The sequence below is a fragment of the Artemia franciscana genome, chromosome 7 (assembly GCF_032884065.1).
Source record: "Artemia franciscana chromosome 7, ASM3288406v1, whole genome shotgun sequence".
NCBI lineage: Eukaryota > Metazoa > Arthropoda > Branchiopoda > Anostraca > Artemiidae > Artemia > Artemia franciscana.
The window spans coordinates 53,704,412-53,724,108 of record NC_088869.1 but is presented as its reverse complement, the minus strand read 5'-3'; the positions used below and the strand labels follow the sequence as shown (position 1 = coordinate 53,724,108).

Here is a 19,697-nt window from a genome sequence, read left to right as displayed (position 1 = left end):
TTTCAAAGGGTTTAGCCGTTGGGACTGCTGTTATTGAACTATATAAAAACGCAATTAAAGCAAAATATAACGTTGGTGAAAAGTTAGGAAAGAGGTTTTTGGTAGAGGTTGTGGTATCTCTGGCGTCCTGCGAAATTGCACGTGATTATGAATAGATCCAAAAACCTATAACAAAAGGTGTAAAACATGTCTGAAGTAATGTTACACAAAAATGAATCGCAACGAGATCTGTGGCTTGAAGACATGTGACAAATATCACAACGAATCGGACAAAGAAATTTACGGTTACAAGAAAAATGACAGTGAAAATCAGAAAGAGTCCCAGGAAAAATCAAATCATATGAAACGGATGATTCTTTGAGGTATTAATAGGAAGGAGGAATTGAATTCACACCAGAATTTCCTAATTTAATTAAATTTGCAGATTTCACACCTCCTGACTTAAAACTATAGAATAATGCAATAATTATGCTCTTCGTAATTAGCGAATCAAATATATACGTGCCGGCCACATACCAACTGTCGGGGCCTGATCGAAGCCCGAGCTCATGGTACTTCTAACTTGGACTGGAATGGGGCATTGTATATGAAAAAGTTGATTCAACTTTCGATAAATGTTTATGATGAGCCCTGGAATTGGAATACATGGGAGTGACCTCATTCCTTACTAAATTAGCGCCATTTAGTTTACTAGAAAAAAAAATGAATATAAATCAAATCTTAGTCCGAAGCGATGTAGAGCATAAAATGTGTACTTTGTTAGGAAACGGTATTACACCCTGACTCGAAGTTTTCAAAACTCCTATTTTTGCCCCAGTTAAAATTTCCTTCAAGTATACCCGTATTCAATAAGATAACGTTGTATTTACGGGAGGATAGCCTATAAACCCTGATTTTCTCCTGTATAGTAACATCACTTGTTGTTATTTCTTTTTCTCAACTTTTAATGCCAAATCTTACTTAACAGCTTACGAGATGTTTACCTGTTAGTTGTGCAAATTAATCAGGCTTTTTCAAATGGCTGGTTTTTTAATGACGCAAATTCAAATTGTCAATATGAATTATAAGGATAAGCACAGCCAGTGATAAATCAGTAAACAGTCGTGTGGGCCATCTTTTGAGTAAATATTGTTTGTAGTTTTAAATATATTAATGGCAATCAGGTATGATCTTTTCCTTATATGCTACGTAAGTCTTATAGAATGTCAATTGCTTAGTGGAAACATTGCAATAAACTTAATAAAATCAAACCTACTTAGGAATATATGCTTATATTTCCTGCTTATTAAAAAAAAATTACAAACGATAAAAGAGAAGAAAAAAATGTTTTTTAAAACATAACGCACAAAAAAAACACGACAACTAAACGCACGAAAAAGAAATTATTTATAATGCTTATAATGTGAATTGTTCTTATTTAACTATGTTTTTTTCGCGTCTTTAGTTGTCGTGGTTTTTTTTTGTGTGTGTTGTGTTTTAAAAAAACATTTTTTTTCTTTTTTGTCGTTTGTAATTTTTTTTTTCCGTTGAGAAAGGCTCCGGGACGTGGGGCTGAAATATTCGGATTATTTTAATTTTTTAATTAAAGTGTAGTTTTGTCTTTATATTTTATTCTTTGTTCACTGCTTTGTCAAAATTAAAACCCGTTTTCTCTTTGCCTAATTTTTCGTCAATGGAAAAGCAGTGTGGTCTAAGAAATTATTAATGTGTGCTCATATTTCCTGCTTATTGAAAAAAAAATAATAAATGCTACTAGGAAGAATGAAAAGATAATTTCTACAATTTTAACGAAATAGTTTAGCCATCTGCGTAAAATCCTGAAATTGATCATATTCAGGTTCGGCACTGTCATGCACTAATACCCCTTTTGCATCCCTCATCCCAGGTAAAGTAACTTTTAATATTTATTCAGATGAGCAAGAAATATACGTCAATATTTTTCAAAGGTATTGTTTTTCAATGGAAAACGAACATTTTTTTCATTATTTGCTGCTAAGTATTAAACTGTATTCTAAACATTTATCAATCACTCATCATGATGAAGGTATGGGGGAGGGGTTGGCTTATCAAAACCAATGCGTAATTGAAACTATTATTGATGGAGCAAACGGAAAAAAAATAGTTTGCAGATTTTTCCTTTTTTTGAGATTATAAAGAAAATATATTGACCTAATGTTTACGCTTAGATTAATAATTGAGACAATATTGTAAAATTTGATTCAGCTCAAAGGAAAGTTTGATATAATGCACATCCTCGCATGGATCGATTTTAATAAATCAGTATGTTAAAGTGATTAGTACTATTCATACGAAAAACATTGTGGCTAAGGTGGAAAGTGAGGCTAATTGTCCGGTAAAGGCCTAATCAAGAGTTCAGCTTTGTTGTGTCTTATCACCGTTTATATTGATCATTTTAGATTAATATAAGATATATTCAAAATAGCAAACCAAAATCATTCAATAAATTAATCAATAATCGCTACAAGGCCTCCATGGCTAGTAAAATACAGAGAATCATGAAACAAACTCGAAAATATTAAACTTTTTAAACAGTAAACTATTAAACCATTACTCGTAAAAAAAAACAGAAATAGAGAAAGTGAGGGAGGGAGAGAGAGAGAGAGAGAGAGAAAAAGAGAAATAGAGAAAAGGAGAGAGAACATTTAAAATAACAAAACCGTAAACGCATGTAATACCACCCTTTTATGGCAAATTTAAAATCAGTACGAATAAAACAAATCAGTAGAATCAAAATAAAGTGATAGACTTTATCAAAAGGACCAAGGCAGTGTATATGGAAGAACATGTTGTTGTGTCTAAGTCAAAATACGAGCGAAATGAAAGAACTTACAGAGATTTTTAGAATTTATGGGACGAGAATAGGTCTTGACAGTGATTTTAAAAAGACACTTCGTCCATAAGACGACGAAGAGGTGATAGTAGATAATGAGAAAATTGGCCTAGTTGATTGCATAACTTAGCTAGACAACTTAATTGGCAAGCTTGCCGAATGCAATGAAGATGTAAGAAGTAGAGTGTTAAAGACACAGGGTATCTATTTAGGTAGTTTTAAAGTTTGGAAGAATAGTAAAATATGTCGTAGACCAAAGAATAGAATACAGAAACCTATGGTAATCACAGTCGTCAAATATGGCTCTGAAACATTGATCTTTACGAAAAATGTTGCTCCATTCAAATTTTTAGGGCTGTAGAAACAAAGATCTATATCTACTAATAAGGAGAGTAATAAAGAAGAAGATGCAACTTTTATAGTGGTCTAATGCATGGATTAAGACAAGACAAAATCTACATATGTGCAAGTTTCCTATTGTGTAAATTCTTATTGTCCTTATTGCAGCATCTAGAAAGAGTTTGGAACAGAATTAGCGTTTGTTACAAAACATGTTAGCCTAGCGAAACTATTCTAGAAGACAAAAGATACAGGAAATAATCCTAATTGTTTCTTATTCTAGTATTGTGGTAGATGACTGTGATTGTGATGACTCCTCGTCAATGCCACAGGCTAGCATGGCACCAACAATAATGACAACGCCAATAAATGAACCTGATTGCACTGACCTATTTTCTAATTTTGAAACGACTTCTCCACGATATACAAGCCCGAGAGGATCGATTTCTAAAGAAGAATGTGATGCTAAAATCCAACAAATCAAGGTAAGATATTGACGCATAAAAATTTTTGCATGTAATAAAGGAAGCTGTCCTAAAATATTAGTTTTATAGGAGTATGAAATAAATGTTTCGTTTACACAAAAAAAAAACCGAAAGACAAATAAAGGACACTGAAGAATGATATATTATGAAGTTTATGTACTTCATATTCAAATTGAGTCCAGGCACAAGGCCTGAAAAATGTAACAGCTCCATGAAAGCACTTATATAGAACCCACTGATTACAATTAAACTCAGGATTATTTTCCTCCAAGGGTTGCTTGATGCTTAAAAACAATTTGAACAATTAATTAAATGCTCTTTCAAAAGTTTCGTTTGCAACCCATTAAATTTTGCTCATTTTGAAGCTCAGGCTGATTAATTAAATGCAAGCACGTCGAAGTGATTTAAAAGCAAAAACACGGTATCAATATCACTGATATTAATTGAATGTTATTTTTTGGATTAATCAAATTTAACGATACATTTATAAAAATCAGTTTATTTTTAAAAAATGTTATGATTTTAAGAGATACAGATAGTGAAAAATAGCTAGAGAAGGCCCTCATAAAGAGAAAAGAAAGAAAATGCAGTGCAGCAAGCTCAGTCTGATGCAGATATTACAAAAAGAGGCTACCCAGTCAAAGAACGTGTAACATTTTATATACGCAATGGAATAAAGATAAAAATAGATAATTACTTAAAAAAGGCCTTACTTCAACTTTAGATCGTTTTTGCCTCCAGAGGCCCCTATGACATCGACAAGAAGTCCCTAATCCTCGCAGCACATCTTCCCAGTCAGGCTTCAGGATCATAATAAGAGAGCGGAGATCTGACTTGTAAGTGCTGCGTAGCGTATTCTTGGGATGAACCATCCTTCTTGATACCACGGATTGCCACAGGAATATTTACTTCCCGGAGTTTTAAGATCCCTCATTCTCAAGACATAGCTAGGATATTGCCATCGACGTTAACAGGTGATATTTGTCACAACTTTTTTTTTTTTTAAATCTCTGATAGTAATTCAAACAATTCAGGAAACCCGCCCTCTATGAGAACTCCCCCCTAAAAATACTCCATGGAAAGTTCCTCTCGCGGAAACTTCCCTCCGAAATATCCCATCCTCGCTGAAAAGTCAACCCGAAAAATTTGCTCTATACAATTCAGCCTGGAAAGTTATCCTTAGCCGATTTTCATTTGAAAAAAGACTAATCCTTTATTAAATTTTGTATCATTATAATTAGATATACCATCCTCCATGGGAAAACTTTCCTAGAGCCCATCCCCCCCCCACCCAGAAAAGTTTTTACCGCGGAAAATTCTCCAACGAGAATTATCTCCGCGGACGATTATCTTACACAAGGGAAATTCTGGCGAATTTCCCCCGTTTAAAATTTCTCCTGGGAAATTAAGCCGTGAAAACATACCCCCCCCCCTCAAAAGAAATTTCTACTGGTGCAAAATTTTGTCTCAGGAATCCCCCCTTCCCTCAAAAAATGAATGTATGCATCCCAATAACAAATGGTGTATGTCTACAATGGAGAAATTTCCCAACTTACAGCCCATTCCCCAGGGTCTTTGGGAATTCATGACCAGAGGCATAGAAATTGCATCTTTGAACTGTGTTCAACAAGAGGGCTATCACAAAATTTTGATCAGATGACTTGGGGGAAACAAAAGGTGTTATTTGGGGCTAGTGGACCTCCATTTTTTTATTACTTAAAAGGTCACTAGAACCTTTAGTTTTCGTTTGAATGAGTGTTTGATACAAACTATGTAAAATTCATTGATTTTAAGTTTATTCAACATGAGTTGTTAGTTTTAGATAATTTCTGTGATTTTTGAAGAAGAGGGAAATACATGAACGATTACGATGAATTCTTGACAAAGATTATACCAACAAAATAGAGATGTCACAAGAAAATAGAATAAGGATTTCAAACTTCTGTTATCCAAAACATATTAAATTATATATTTTTCGAGCTGTATGGCCATGTGGATGACCATGGTTGTGTCTATTTGTTTGTTTTTTTTATATTTACCCTTGGGTTAGTTGCATCGAAGCTGTGGCTATAAATCATTGACAGAGGGGTCTTTCCAGTAAATACCTGAAGCCCTAGTGCATTATTTCTAAGTAAAAAAAAAACAGCTACTATATGCAATTTTGTGTCATAAGATAGCACTTTTTGGCTGAATACAGTCAAGATGGGGATATTGAAGATATAAAGCTCCTTGATTATTATGGATTAAATAAAAAAGCAAGATTTTTTAACTGAAAGTGAGGAGCGACATTAAAACTTAAAACGAACAGAAATTACTCCGTATATGAAAGGGGCTGTTACCTCCTAAATGTCTCGTTCTTTACGCTAAAGTTCGACTCTTTCTTTCAGCTCTACTTTTTAAAACAGTAAAAAACTTTAGCGTAAAGAGCGGGGCGCTGAGGAGGTAACAGCCCCTTTCATATACGGAGTAATTTCTGTTCGTTTTAAGTTTTAATGTCGCTCCTTACTTTCAGTTAAAAAAACTTGTTTTTTTTTATTTAATTTCTGAACGTTTTTGAATTAATGCATGTTTTGACTTTGGCTCTCTGTACATGAAAAATTAAAAGGAAATTTACGAATTAATGAATTTTTTTGGCTAAATGGCTTTCTCATAGTTTTGATCGGACGAATTTGAGAAAAAAGGAGCGGGGGAGTAGGCCTAGTTACCCTCCAATTTTTTTGTTACTTAAAAATGCAACTAGACTTTTAATTTTAAACGTTTTTATTAGTAAAAATACACGTAACTTACGAATTAACTTACGTAACGAATTTCTAAATTCGTATGTTTTATTACGTATATGAGGGGGTTCGCCCCCTCGTTAGTACCTCGCTCTTTACATTAAAGCTTAAATTTTTTCCCAGTTCGTTAAGAATGATCCCTGATTTACAAAAGCCATAGAATAAATAGTTGAAATCAATAAAATTACTTTAGCGTAAAGAGTGAAGTATTAGGAGGATGTGAACCCCATCATGTCTGTAATAATTTCTGTTCGTTTCAGATTTTAATGCTGCTCCTTACTTTCAGTTGAAGAAACTTTTTCATATTTATTTTTTCATTGCTCTTTTAAAAAATGCTAAAAAAAAATCCTGCACCTTCTTCATGGAAATTCTCTTCTCCATGACGAATTCTCCATGGAAAGTTCCCCCCGTATAGCCCCCTCCCCTCAAACCATCCCCTCAACCAAAAACAATCCCCCTGAAAGCGTTTGTACACTTCCATAACCATTACTATGTGTAAACACTGGTCAAAGTCTGTAACTTGCAGCCCCTCCCACGGGGACTGTGGGTGAGTAAGCCGTCTCCAAAGACATAGTTATTAGGTTTTTCAACTATGGTGAATAAAATGGCTATCCCAGAATTTTGATCCAGTGACTTTGGGAAAAAATGAGCGTAGGAGGGGGCCTAGGTGCCCTCCAATTTTTAGGTCACTTAAAAAGGGCACTAGAACTTTTAATTTCCATTAGAATGAGCTCTCATACGAAATTCTAGGACCACTGGGTCAATACGATCACCCCTGGGGGAAAAAACAAACAAATAAACACGCATCCGTGATCTGTCTTGTGGCAAAAAATGTAGAATTCCAGATTTTTGTAGATAGAAGCTTGAAACTTTTACTGTAGGGTTCTCTTATACGCTGGATCTGATGGTATGATTTTTGTTAAGATTCTATGACTTTTAAGGGGTTTTCCCCCCTATTTTTAAAATAAGGCAATTCCTCAGGCTCGTAACTTTTGATGGGTAAGTATAAACTTAATGAAACTTATATATTTAAAATCAGCATGAAAATGCAATATTTTTGATGTAACTATTGTTATAAAAATTCCGTTTTTTTAGTTTCGGTTACTATTGAGCCGGGTCGCTCCTTACTACAGTTCGTTACCTCGAACTGTTTGAAACGGTACTTTTCAACTGTGAACACTAATTTTTAAACGTCAAAACATTGTGAAATAGACTTGAACTTCTCTGGTTTGATGAGGGCAAGATCATCTTTAAATTTAAGCAGCTTAATAGCTTTGTGTATTGATGAAAGTAATGTAACATAAAAAGGAAACTCTGGGAAAATTTCTAGATAATGGTCTTTTTGTTATCTAAAGGGGATGGCTGCCCACTCGTTCATTGCTCTACTCTTTGGTTTTAAATTGGGCTTTCTTTTCTTTCCTTTTTTTAGCCCAATGTTTCAAAAACAAAGACCCTAACAAAGAACAAATAAGATATATTTTTTATTGTAATGTCTTGGGGTTGAAAGCGTTTATCTATCTATTTTTTTCCTATTATTTTCAATTTGTAAATTTTTCATTCAAATGGTTTGAAGACAGTCAGTAAATGATTGTCAGGCAATTACCAGCAGACTATGTTTATGCTGTGAAATACTACCATAAAGCCCTCGTCAAAGTTCACCACAAATAATGGGTCAGGGGTGCTTAGGGGGAGCATTTTTCCTCCCCTCGTCCAACATGCTTTCTCTTTGTTTTAATTTTCAGTGCCACTCTTCACTTTCAGTCGGAAAGAAACTATTTCTTTCTGTTTAATTTTTACTTTGAAAGGCAATTACAAATAAAAACGCTCACAATTAGCAACTAGCTACATTTTCTGCACTCCAGATTTTGCAGGGCAGAATGATCAGACATTATTAAACTGTTGTGTAAACAATGGGGGCTTGAGAAGAGGACCGCCCACTTGCATGCTGGATGTTTTCTTTAATTATAATGCTTGAGTCGTTGAGTTTTGAATCACTCTTTGATTTCACTTGAAAAAACTTGTTCGATTATTTTTTTTTTGTAAATGTAGGATAAGATCTGCTTAATATAGATTTTATTCATATTAGGTAAGCCAAATTTTTTACTGATAGATTTAAAAAATTAGAGATTTGAAACAGCTAAGAAAAATATTTAAGATGGAAAAAGTATCCAAACATGTACAATACAAGATAATGCGATTTTTTCCAATCCAAGATTTAAGTTTCAACTTAGTTAATTGACTAGCCTTTCCTCGCACTTTCCGACGCTCAAGTAATGTAGTGGAGGGGACAAGGATTTTAGAATTTTTCTAATGAAGAACCAAAAAAAGGGATTTTTCAAAATCCATTGAGAGGAGAATTTATTTTATCTTTTATGTTTTTCGATAAAAATGTACATCTTAAAATTTACGGAGCCCAAATCCTGCCCCCTGATTAGCTTTGGGTCTAACCGTAACGTGGAATGTGAAAAAGCTTACATATAGCTACCTCAGTTTAGCCTTTTATTTTAGTACTATATTTTTATTGATAAGAGCATTGTATCGGTTCATTCAGTTAAATTTTTTTGTCTTTTCTAGGAAGATGTTCAGAACAGGCGAAATGAATTTGCTCGTCTATTAGATGAGCATGAGCAAGTAGTTCTCACAATTAGGCGTATTGAGTCTCGGACCGATCTTTCTGTCATCCTCTCACCAACTAAACCAGAAACACCTTCAATTGAAATTACTTCCCCCGAAGCTACGGCCCAGAGTGTCAGTCAGTGAAGGTGTGCAAACTAATGAAAACATTCCGGAGTGACCTTGTTTGGCAGGTTTTGTCAGAATTTGCTGTTTTCTCAGAGCAATCACTACCTATTGTTCAAAAATGGACATTGAAATTTAATTTAACGCTTTCTACTTTGTGCAAATTGTGAATTTGGAAGCGTGGTTATTAAGTTTTGTGAAATCTCCTTGTAGTTAGTACTGATTATGAATGAAATAGCTAGAATCATATAGCTTTTGCCAATGGTTCACTTTGTGCCCATGTGTTGATTACATAAATGAATGCCATATTATGTTTTGTAAATAAAGGTTGTTATTTACTATAGTTCTCTGAGTTCGTAATTTGACTTAATTAACTCTCTAGAACTCAAGCAAATCCCCCTAAATATGGTGCACACTCCATGAATATCTTGGATGTATTAATAGTATTTATATTATATTTTTGATTGTTTTAATTCTCTCATAAATAGGCCTAACAAAGAAATTCTAACCATATCAATATAAAAAAAAATGATAAATGAAAGAATCACATCAAAAATAAATATGCAAAATAAATAAATGATGCAAGTAAATTTACTCTTTTCCCAAAAAATTAATTGATTTCTGTCACATAAGTAAATTTTAGCTTTTTTCTTAAGGATATTACACTTGTTCTGCAATACCTCAAGTGGGTCTTTGACACATTTTTAGTTTTCGATAAATTTTTAGTTTCTTCTTGAAAACTGGTAAACTCTAAGCTCAAGAACGATTCTTTTTTATTATCGTCCTATAGTTTTTGCCTTTTGGAAAGCTATTCAAGGAACACGACTGACAAATGAAGCTATCACTATATTTTTAGTGAACATACTAATTTGTGGAAACTATGAAAACTGAGTAAAACACCCTCAGAAAATTTTAAGTTTACGGATGATTTTAATCTATTTTTTATTTTCACCCTGGTTATTACAGGAATGATGTTAGCACTATCGATGCGGGATTAAGAGCTTTTTAGGCTAAGATTGAAGGAACCCTTTAAGAACTGAAACTGAAGCTGAATAAGATTTTCACAAATTTAGCCTAGGCCCACTTTGCATGGATCGGATTTGTTTTTAAGTAATTATCAAAAATGAATTAATTTGATTAATTATTTCTCACAGAAAACAATTTTCTTCAATCCTAATGCACCGTAGATTAACCCTATAAAACCTCTAATTTTCTATTTTTTAGTGAAGTCACCGGACGCTAAACTTTAAGAGACACTAGTAGCTTTAAATCCCTGTTTTCCTATGTTTAATCGCCAATTCTTATAAGTGTTCTATCCTCTTTGGCTGTAGGCATATTATAAGCGCAATAAGAAAATGAATAATTCCCTCTTGTTCCCTGCTACAGACAAGAATTGTGCTATAAGAGACTACATTATGTCTCCAGCTTATTCTACCTCTATGTAATATTTTTTAGTTAAATGTGAATATGAATTCCCTCAGCAGACAGAGTTTTGACGAACGTGCCGGATCCTAATACTTCAGTGAAGTAAATAAACCTCTCAGATATTCAAGGGATTTGAGTGAAGCTTCTAGTTCGTGATTATTATCTACTTGATATTTCCTTCTCTTAGAGGAAGTTTTGTTTCAGTGGAAGCTTTTAGAAAATATTTTTCTAAGGAGCTATAATTGTACAGAGTTTGCTTGTAAAAAAAAAATGTAGTTCACAAACTGTTCGTAACCATCGGGTTTTAAGAAGATGGGTTTTCATAGACTTGTGTCTGAAAATTGCATTTCCTTGTCTGTCAAGATCTGACTCTCAGTATAAGCTAACCCAGAGCAGTAGTTAATCCATTTTTTAAAAGATTGGGCTATTTTTCTGTCAGGAAATAAGGAATAACTATATCAGCTTAAAAACATTTGATAGAAATTTAAACTAGTGGAATTAAAGCACAAAATTTGACACAGAAATATAGGTGAGTAATCTCCTTGTTTCTCTTTGTTGTAACCGTTGCACAAAATGCTTTGATTTTTTGTTTCTTAGTAAAAAAGCGTAATCACGGAAACTTTAGTTAAAAACTTTAAAAAACAAAAATAAATAAATTAAACGGTATGAATAGATGAGGAAACATGAATAGATGAGAAAACACATATTTTGTTTAGAGTAGAATTACGATTTAACTTTTGTCGCTCCTTACTTTCAGTTATAAAAAATAGTTTTTTTTTATTTAATTTTTGAACGTTTTTGAATTAATGCATGTTTAATTTTGGCTCTCCGCACATAAATTGTTAAAATGAAATTTGCATACTAATTCTTTTTTTGGCTAAATGGCTTTCTCTTAATTTTGATCAGATGATCTTGAGAAATAAGGGATGGGGAAGGAGGCGTAGTTGCCCCCCCCCCAATTTTTCGGTTACTTAAAAAGGCAACTACAACTTTTAATTTTTAACGAACGTTTTTACTAGTAAAAAATATACGTAACTTAAGAATTAACTTAAGTAACAAAATTTTGTAATCTTATATTTTTATTATGTATATGAGAGGGTTTGTCCCCTCGTTAATACCTCGCTCTTTATACAAAATCTTGAGTTTTGTCCCAATTCTTTAAGAATGACCCCTGAAACAGAAAGGCCGTATAATAAGTAGTTAAAATTACTAAAAATACTTTAGCATAAAGAGTGATGTATTTATCTCCTCCTAAATACCTCGCTCTTTATGCTAAAGTATTTTTATAACCACTCATATGCTTAATAATCTCTGTTCGTTTTAAGTTTTAATGCTACTCCTTACTTTCAATTGAAAAAAACTTTTTCATGTTTATTTTTTCATTTGTTTTTTTTTTACAGTAATGCTAGAAAATCCTGCGCTCTTTTCATTGAGTTTCTCTTCCCCCATGACATAATCCTCCAAGAAAAGATCCCCCACATAGCCCCCTCCCCTCAACCCAACCTCCCAAACCAAAAGAATCCCCCTGAAAACTTCTGTACACTTCCCAATAACCATTACTGTATGTAAACGCTGGTCAAAGTTTGTAACTTGCAGCCCCTTGCCCAGGGACTGTGGGGAGTAAGTCACTCCCAAAGACATAGTTAATATGGTTTTCGACTATGCGGAACAAAATGGCTATCTCAAAATTTTGATCCGTTGACTTTGGGAAAACATGAGCGTGGGAAGGGGCCTAGGTGCCCTCAAATTTTTTTGGTCACTTAAAAAGGGCACTAGAACTTTTCATTTCCATTAGAATGAGCCCTCTTGCGACATTCTAGGACCACTTGGTCGATGCGATGACCCCTGGGAAAAAGAAAAAAAAATAAATAAACACGCACCCGTGATCTGTCTTCTGGCAAAAATACGAAATTCCACATTTTTGTAGATAGGAGCTTGAAATTTTTATTATAGGGTTCTCTGATACGCTGAATAAGATGGTGTGATTTTCTTTAAGATTCTATGACTTTTAGGGGGTGTACCCCTATTTTCCAAAATAAGGTAAATTTTCTCAGTAAACTTTTTCAGCATTAAGATCTATTTAAGATCAGCATTAAGATGCGATTCTTTTGATGTATCTTTTAGCATCAAAATTCCGATTTTTAGAGTTCCGATTAAGTTTCGATTAAAATGCGATTCTTTTGATGTAGCTATTGGTATCAAAATTCCATTTCTTAGAGTTTTGGTTTCTATTGAGCCGGATCGCTCCTTATTACAGTTCGTTACCACGAACTGTTTGAAACACATATAGGAGAAACTAGCCGGAATTTATTTATTAAGTAACTATTTTTAATCAATGGAGGGTAACTGAAAAGGAATTTAGCATAACAAAAATATTCTCCATGAACAGATAGCTTCTAAGGCTCAGTAAAAAACTGTCGGACTGGAAAAAGAGAAAGGAGATGAGGTAAAACTAGGGTATTATAAATTTTTACCAAGACTTGATTTATCTATTTGTTTAATATTAGATACAATTGAAGTATAAGCAATTCTCAGTTCTTTCTTCAAATTTTCAAGGTATAATTTCACAGTTTCTTTCATATTTTTTCTAATAGGCATTCCAAGGTAAAATAATTTTTGAGAAAGGAGGATTTGAGCATTAATTAAAGATAAAAAAGTAGGGCCATTTGTCTCTTTAAAATTGAAAGCTGCGACAGCAGTTTATTCTATATTGAAAGAAAGGCCAATACCTTTATATTCATTATAAACTGATGAAACGCGTTTTTACATCCTCTAAAAGTACGGCTTAAACTCAAAACGTCATCTGCAAAATTCATTCATGACAAATTAAATCCACGGTAAATACAACTAAAATTAACAGAACTTTGGGCATGTAAAACAAAGTTATTAAATAAAGACGGTGAGGTAAGGCCACATTGACGGACACCTTTCAAAATATCAACGAAGGATGATCCTTCCTTTTAACTTCGCCTAAGGTAATGGTACATATACCATTTGTACTATGCAATTTGTACTATGCATTTTGCATTTATACTATGCAAAATTTACCCCTTTTGTATGCGCTTCTAGTAAAACTTGGGGAAATTGCAAGAGTCGAAAGCACGAGCAACATCTAAAGCGCAAAGGATAATGTGGGATCTACTTCTTTCTGCATCAGCAAGAGCATTCATTAAAGCATAATGGACATGCTCGCAGCTAATACCTTTTGGTAACCAAATTGGTGGGCTGGGACATAACATTTAGAAACGATTTCATTCAAAGTAACTTACTCAAATAATTTAAAAATAGTACAAGAAACTGCTATAGGTCGGAACGAATTACACGCAGTAAAATCCTTTTTGTCTTTTTTCAGGATAGGGGTTATTTGACCAACTGTAAATTGATATGAAACAACTCCGTTTTCAACAGACATTTGAAAAAGTAGGGATAAATGATTAAAAATAAAAACGCGTGCATAATCAAAATGTCTGACAGTAATTCCATCAGGTTTTCTGCAAGTTTTGTATTAGTTTTCTGCAATAAAATGATTCATCACTTGGCTTAATTACAGATGTCGAAGGTTCGTGTTTTTTCAGACAAGCACTTAATTCTTTTTCAAATTTTGATTCAAGAGCAGGATGGGGAGAAGAAAACTCGTGCTTATAATAGTTTATCAACTCAGACTCAGGAATATTATTCACACAAATGTGTTCACAAGGGCGTTCAAATTTTTTCCAGAGCTTCAAAGGGTTATCTGCAATTTCATGATTGTTTTTCTCAATAAGATCAGCCTTATCTTTTCTTAACACTTTAGCAAGGAACGCTTAGAACATAGCCGCAAACCATTAACAGTCCCAGACTTTGTCCTGCCACAATCCTTCCAAATATTGAGCCAAATTTTAGAAGACTCGCACGCGGACATGAAGGGAAAAGATTTTTGACCAACCCTCACCTTTAGAGCCTTTCCTAACACGCTTGCACGGGACTGCTGAAGCTTCACCACACTTTAATGCATGGCTAATTTATGCTAGCTAGGTAGTAAGTCCAATGGCTATTTCCTTTTCACCAAGGCCCGAGCACGTGCACAACAAATGAAAGGGCATCTTATTTTATTTAATATTCTGTCGCATTCAAAGTGAAACCTCTCGCGGTTAACAATTTTCCAGTCTTTTATGTAAAACCACTTTTTATCTGGCTGTTTAAAGGCATTAAACAAAGCATTTATTTTCAACTTTATTGGAAGGGTGTTCCGAATAAAAGCCATAACTAATTACCTCGACAGTTTCACAGGGGAAAGATGCAATAAAATGATTAAGGTTAGAAGTCGCTGACAGGACACCAATAAATGTGAAAGTTTCTGTTTTGGAACCAACTGAATAGGAAAGGTAGAGGGAATTCAGAAGGACTTAGGTTCTTGGTGATGAAAAGTCTGTCAAGTCACAATTAAAGTCTCCTGCGGTCAAAACTCGAGCATTTGGGCACTTTGAAACTCTCTTAACAAAATCGCTAGCCTTTTGCAAGCATTTTTGATCTTGTTCTTTGATTGCGAAGAGCAGTAATTAGTTGGCAGGTAAACGTTTATACAGATTAGGTCCGAAAATTCAGCAGCAATGGAATGGTCATTCGGCTCAAGGAGATTGACGGGAAATTGTAAAATGATAAATAATCCACCTGAAGGTCGGCCGAGGCACTTGCTCATTTTCGCTGGGGGGAATAAGAGATAAGAATTCTGTGAAATACTGAGTAGATTTTTCCTTTCATCAGATAAAAAATGTTCTTGCAGAAAAATTATTTCATTTATACTTAAAAGTTCAGAGAGGACTAGGCCTTTGTTTAACACTTACGCCGTAACAGGGACGACCCCTTGACTTGCACAATGCACATTTCTTGAGAATTTAACACGGAGATGTTTTTGAGCTTGAATGACCCTAGTCACCGTAGAAGCGCAAATAGCTTCATTTTTGCAGCTGCTGGATACATGCCCGTAAGCTTGACACTTGAAACATCACCGGGAGGGTGAGATACTCAGCTGCTTCGATCCTCTCATAGTCTATGATTCGGGGATTTTTATGGCATTCATAGGGTCAACTTTGGTTTCAAAGTTCAATCGGAACGAGCGGGTATAGCCAATCTGTTTTGAACTGACACATTTCGGAATCACTGCACAAAGCTCATCGTCATTTATATTTCTGGGGACAAATCGAGCAATACCGAAGTGAGAGGGGCTCCTGATTGTTACAGAAAGAGATTTATCGTCGTTCTGAAAGATCCCGGCAAGAGTTTCTGCATCAGCCTTGCTCGCTGTATCAACTCGCCAATTATCTTTTTTGGGCCGAACTTCGACAATTTTAAGAGAATTCTCTGACACAATTTTTTTGCAAAAAGACTTTCCTCGAATCTAACTTCATGAGGTCAGAGGCCGAATTCTGGAGTATCACTGCATGTGATGGCTTTGTTTCAGTAACTAAAGGAACAATCGAGGGGGTGGGAGGGTCCTTAAACATGACCTCCTTAACTTACATTACATTGCAAATTACAAACCTACAAACTTATTAATTATTAATAATTACTTATTACAAACCTCCGTAACTTTTCTGGCGATTACTGAGCTATCTCACCAGGATATTAATAGGGACTTCGTCAGGTGCAACTATCACAAAGACTGGCAGCTCAACGTTAAGTTTCTCGCAAAGTTCAAGTACCTTTAACATTTCGTTATATTGTCTTCGGCACTTTTCTAATTGACACTCTAGTGGTGTAGTGAACAGAAGACCACAGTATCTCCATAGCCTTAATTACATCGTCCTTCGTAAAAAAAACTTGCATGCTTTACGACTTATCTCATCACTATTATTTCCAGCTTTTCCAGCACGATTTAAAAAGTTCAATATCGCATTCCAAACTAATTTCTCCGACATAGCTATCTCAGATAATATCTCGCCAACAAAAAAATACTAGTAAAACTGAATCATATTTAAGTTATTAAGTCTTTATATGAAAATCTTTGTACTTAATAAGTCACTAAGTCGGAAGGGAATTGACACTCATATATCAAAACTATCAATCAGCCAACAAACGAAAATAATCTGATTATGAACGAATTTTCAATAAGTGTCCATAGGAAAATCCCATAAGTTTGATCTTATGTAATAATAGGTTATATCCGAAAATAAGGTGTTTACCAAAAGTACTCTCAAATAAGACTTAAGTAATCAATTATTGATTGTGTATTTTTTTTTCTACCCTTCCTTTTAAATAGGTCCTTTTATGACTATCTATAAACTCTCGCTACCCGATTATCTATGATTTACATCATCAATATGCCTGACTTTTCGTTAAATGATTGTCTTTGACATCTTGTTATCTATGACTCATCAAGATTGCCCCCGGGGAAGAAAAGGAAAAACGATAGGAATAATTTTTGCTATCTATGCCTCTCTCTCTCTCTCTCTCTCTCTCTCTCTCTCTCTCTCTCTCTCTCTCTTCTCTCTCTTCTCTCTCACTCTCTCTGGTTTCCCATTTTCTTTTACCAAATCAGTGAATAAACAATTGAATTTTTTTTTTAGGTTCTTCAAACTGACTTAATTTTCTTTATTAGACTCCATTGTCCATTAATGATTTTTCTATCCCTTTTCATTAGCCATCTATTATTTATTTGATGAGAATTAATCGATATGCTGAATAAACGGTTAATGCTTTGTTGTCACAGTTGTAATTGGAGATCAAATACAAAACACAAAGCTGAAGATAGTTAACATGCTTGTAAGAAGCATGAAGAAGCTCGCAAATTTCTTATAGAATGGTCTATGCACACGACTTGTTTTTGTACTTTTAATTAGGAGACTTTTATTAAATTGTTTTATTTTTGATGGTTTTTATCTGTTATACTTTTTAGTGTCATAATTTCTTCTATATATCTTTTTTATATTGTTTTGAATTTTCAACGAATTCTTGAATAAATTTTATTACATTTTTAGATCTAACAACTCTACAAATCTTTTATGTAACAACTCTACGAACCATAACGATAGTGGCATAGTTAAAAATTCAGTAAAAAAACAACAACTAAAAAGTATGTACTCTTTCCTTTGGGTCCTTATTAGAAGTAAAAACAAAGTCAGAAAATTTTGAGTGTCTTCTGTATATGGGACGTGTGAGGTTTTCTCAACTTGGTAGATATGGAACTCTTTTGGTGTATCAGCTGCTTCTAGGTTACATAATTGTTGAGCAGATACTTGCTATTGAATACTAAAAGCTATAAGGTAGTTTTCTGTGATTTCAGAAATCTACAAGTTTTCATGTTCTCAGATTTTCCGCATTTTCTCAAAGATTATCAACTGAACGATTCTTGAGCTTTGTATCAGCATTGAGCTGAACCAGAATTGGTCACAAAGGAACTTAAAATCTCCACAAAAAGGCCTACTAATATACCGAATGAGAGCGTGTAATTTTTGTCAAAAACTTTTGGCCTTTTGGGGGTGTTTTCTCTATTTTTGTAAATCACCAAAATCTTCTCAGGATGGCTACTTCTTCGACTTGAGACTTGATAAATTTTGTATATTCGCACTTCGCAGTTACCATAAGAAAAGCAAAATCTTTCGGTGTATATATTTTCATCAAAACTCTTTTTCACTGTTTAGGTTACTATTAACACGGGCCACTCCCACTACTAGTTCTTTAACATGAACTGATTTATTTCATAGATGTAAAATTCACCAAATTAAAGTTATTACCAAAAGTAATTACCAAAAGTTGTGCCACCAAATTAGAAAAAAGCCATGTATGAGATTTCCAGCTTCGGAGACATTATTGCCAAGCGGTGGTGCATTCACTTCTAAAGAGTCATGAAGGCCATGTAAGACAAACAGTTAATTTGACATTCATTACTAACCTTCATTTAACCAAGTTGTTCGTTTGAGGCTTAATAAACGGTGGTGCTTAATGGTTAGCAAAACATCATCAATGAGGTTCAGTGCATCTTCAATTCGTTTGGAGGGATGAGAGCTTGAAACATCAAAAAGCGTGAATTCATGTCAAAACATCCTTACATCCCATGAGCCTTTAGAAAAATCTAGAAGGATATTTGGTAAGGGCAATTAATCTCTGACTCCCTTTAATACCCAGAATTAATTCTCGACTACTATTGCTGCTACTATTACTACTAACAACTCACTGTTACTGAAAGCCACCTGAGGCCAATACAGCTACGCACGCCCCACTTCCATCTCAATCTTATAACATCATCCCTCTTTACACCCTCCCAAGAAGTTTCCATTTCAGTTCAATCTTTCGTTACGACATCCTCCGACCCCTTTCGGGAACGACCAGCTTTTCTTTTGTCTTTAGACAGTTGGCAGACTATGACTATCTTTGGTAAACTCTCAACCTTAATCCGCAGAACTTTCCCTAGCCATCGCAACCTTTCTCTCACTGTAGCCCTAGAACTAGCATCTTTAACATCTGAACATCTTTACTGCTCTCACCGTCTTTACTTTTAATACTACCTAGGTAGATGAAGCTGTCAACTTGATAGATTTTCTCGTTTCCTAACATCCCCTCGTCACCTTCGCTCGTGTGCCACAAATTTTCCGCTGGTAATTTCTCTGGATAATATCTAGAAAATCCTCATCCGTCTTTTGGGACACCCACGCTTCAGAAGCATATTTGACAACTGCCCTCACTGCATCTTCCAATATTCTAATCTTGGTTGACAGACTTACCTTCCAATTCTTTCAAACTTTTTTCAACTGTGAAAAAACACCCCTGGCCTTGACTATTCCACTTTTAACATCTTTACTGCATCAACCGTCTTTACTAATAATACTACCAAGGTAGATGAAGCTGTCCACTTGTTCAATCTTCTCGTTTCCCAACTTCACCTCTTTATCTTCACTTATTCCTAGTCTTAGCGATTTAGTCATCAGAACATTAATTTTCAAACTTATTCTTCCACCCAGAACTCACATAATACCTAAAAAATCGATTGTTACAAACATTTTCATCAAGAGAGCTTAATTCAATAGCATAATCTAATTCTAGAAGAGTTTTACTTCCCCAATTCACTCCGTGTTCTCCCATTGCCTCTGCTGTGCTCCTTAGGAC

The 19,697-nt window shown here is 34.4% G+C and overlaps 1 protein-coding gene across 1 annotated transcript in view; it reads left to right on the top strand.

Moving 5' to 3' along the window:
* Positions 1-9,534, top strand: part of LOC136029462 (uncharacterized) — a 38,376-nt gene extending 28,842 nt beyond the window's left edge. Inside the window, exons 3-4 of the mRNA XM_065707878.1 lie at positions 3,474-3,675; positions 9,027-9,534. Of these exons, the coding sequence (XP_065563950.1) occupies positions 3,474-3,675; positions 9,027-9,212 (388 nt within the window). The 3' untranslated portion in view covers positions 9,213-9,534. The remainder of the gene's footprint in view (positions 1-3,473; positions 3,676-9,026) is intronic.
* Positions 9,535-19,697: the final 10,163 nt, after the last annotated feature.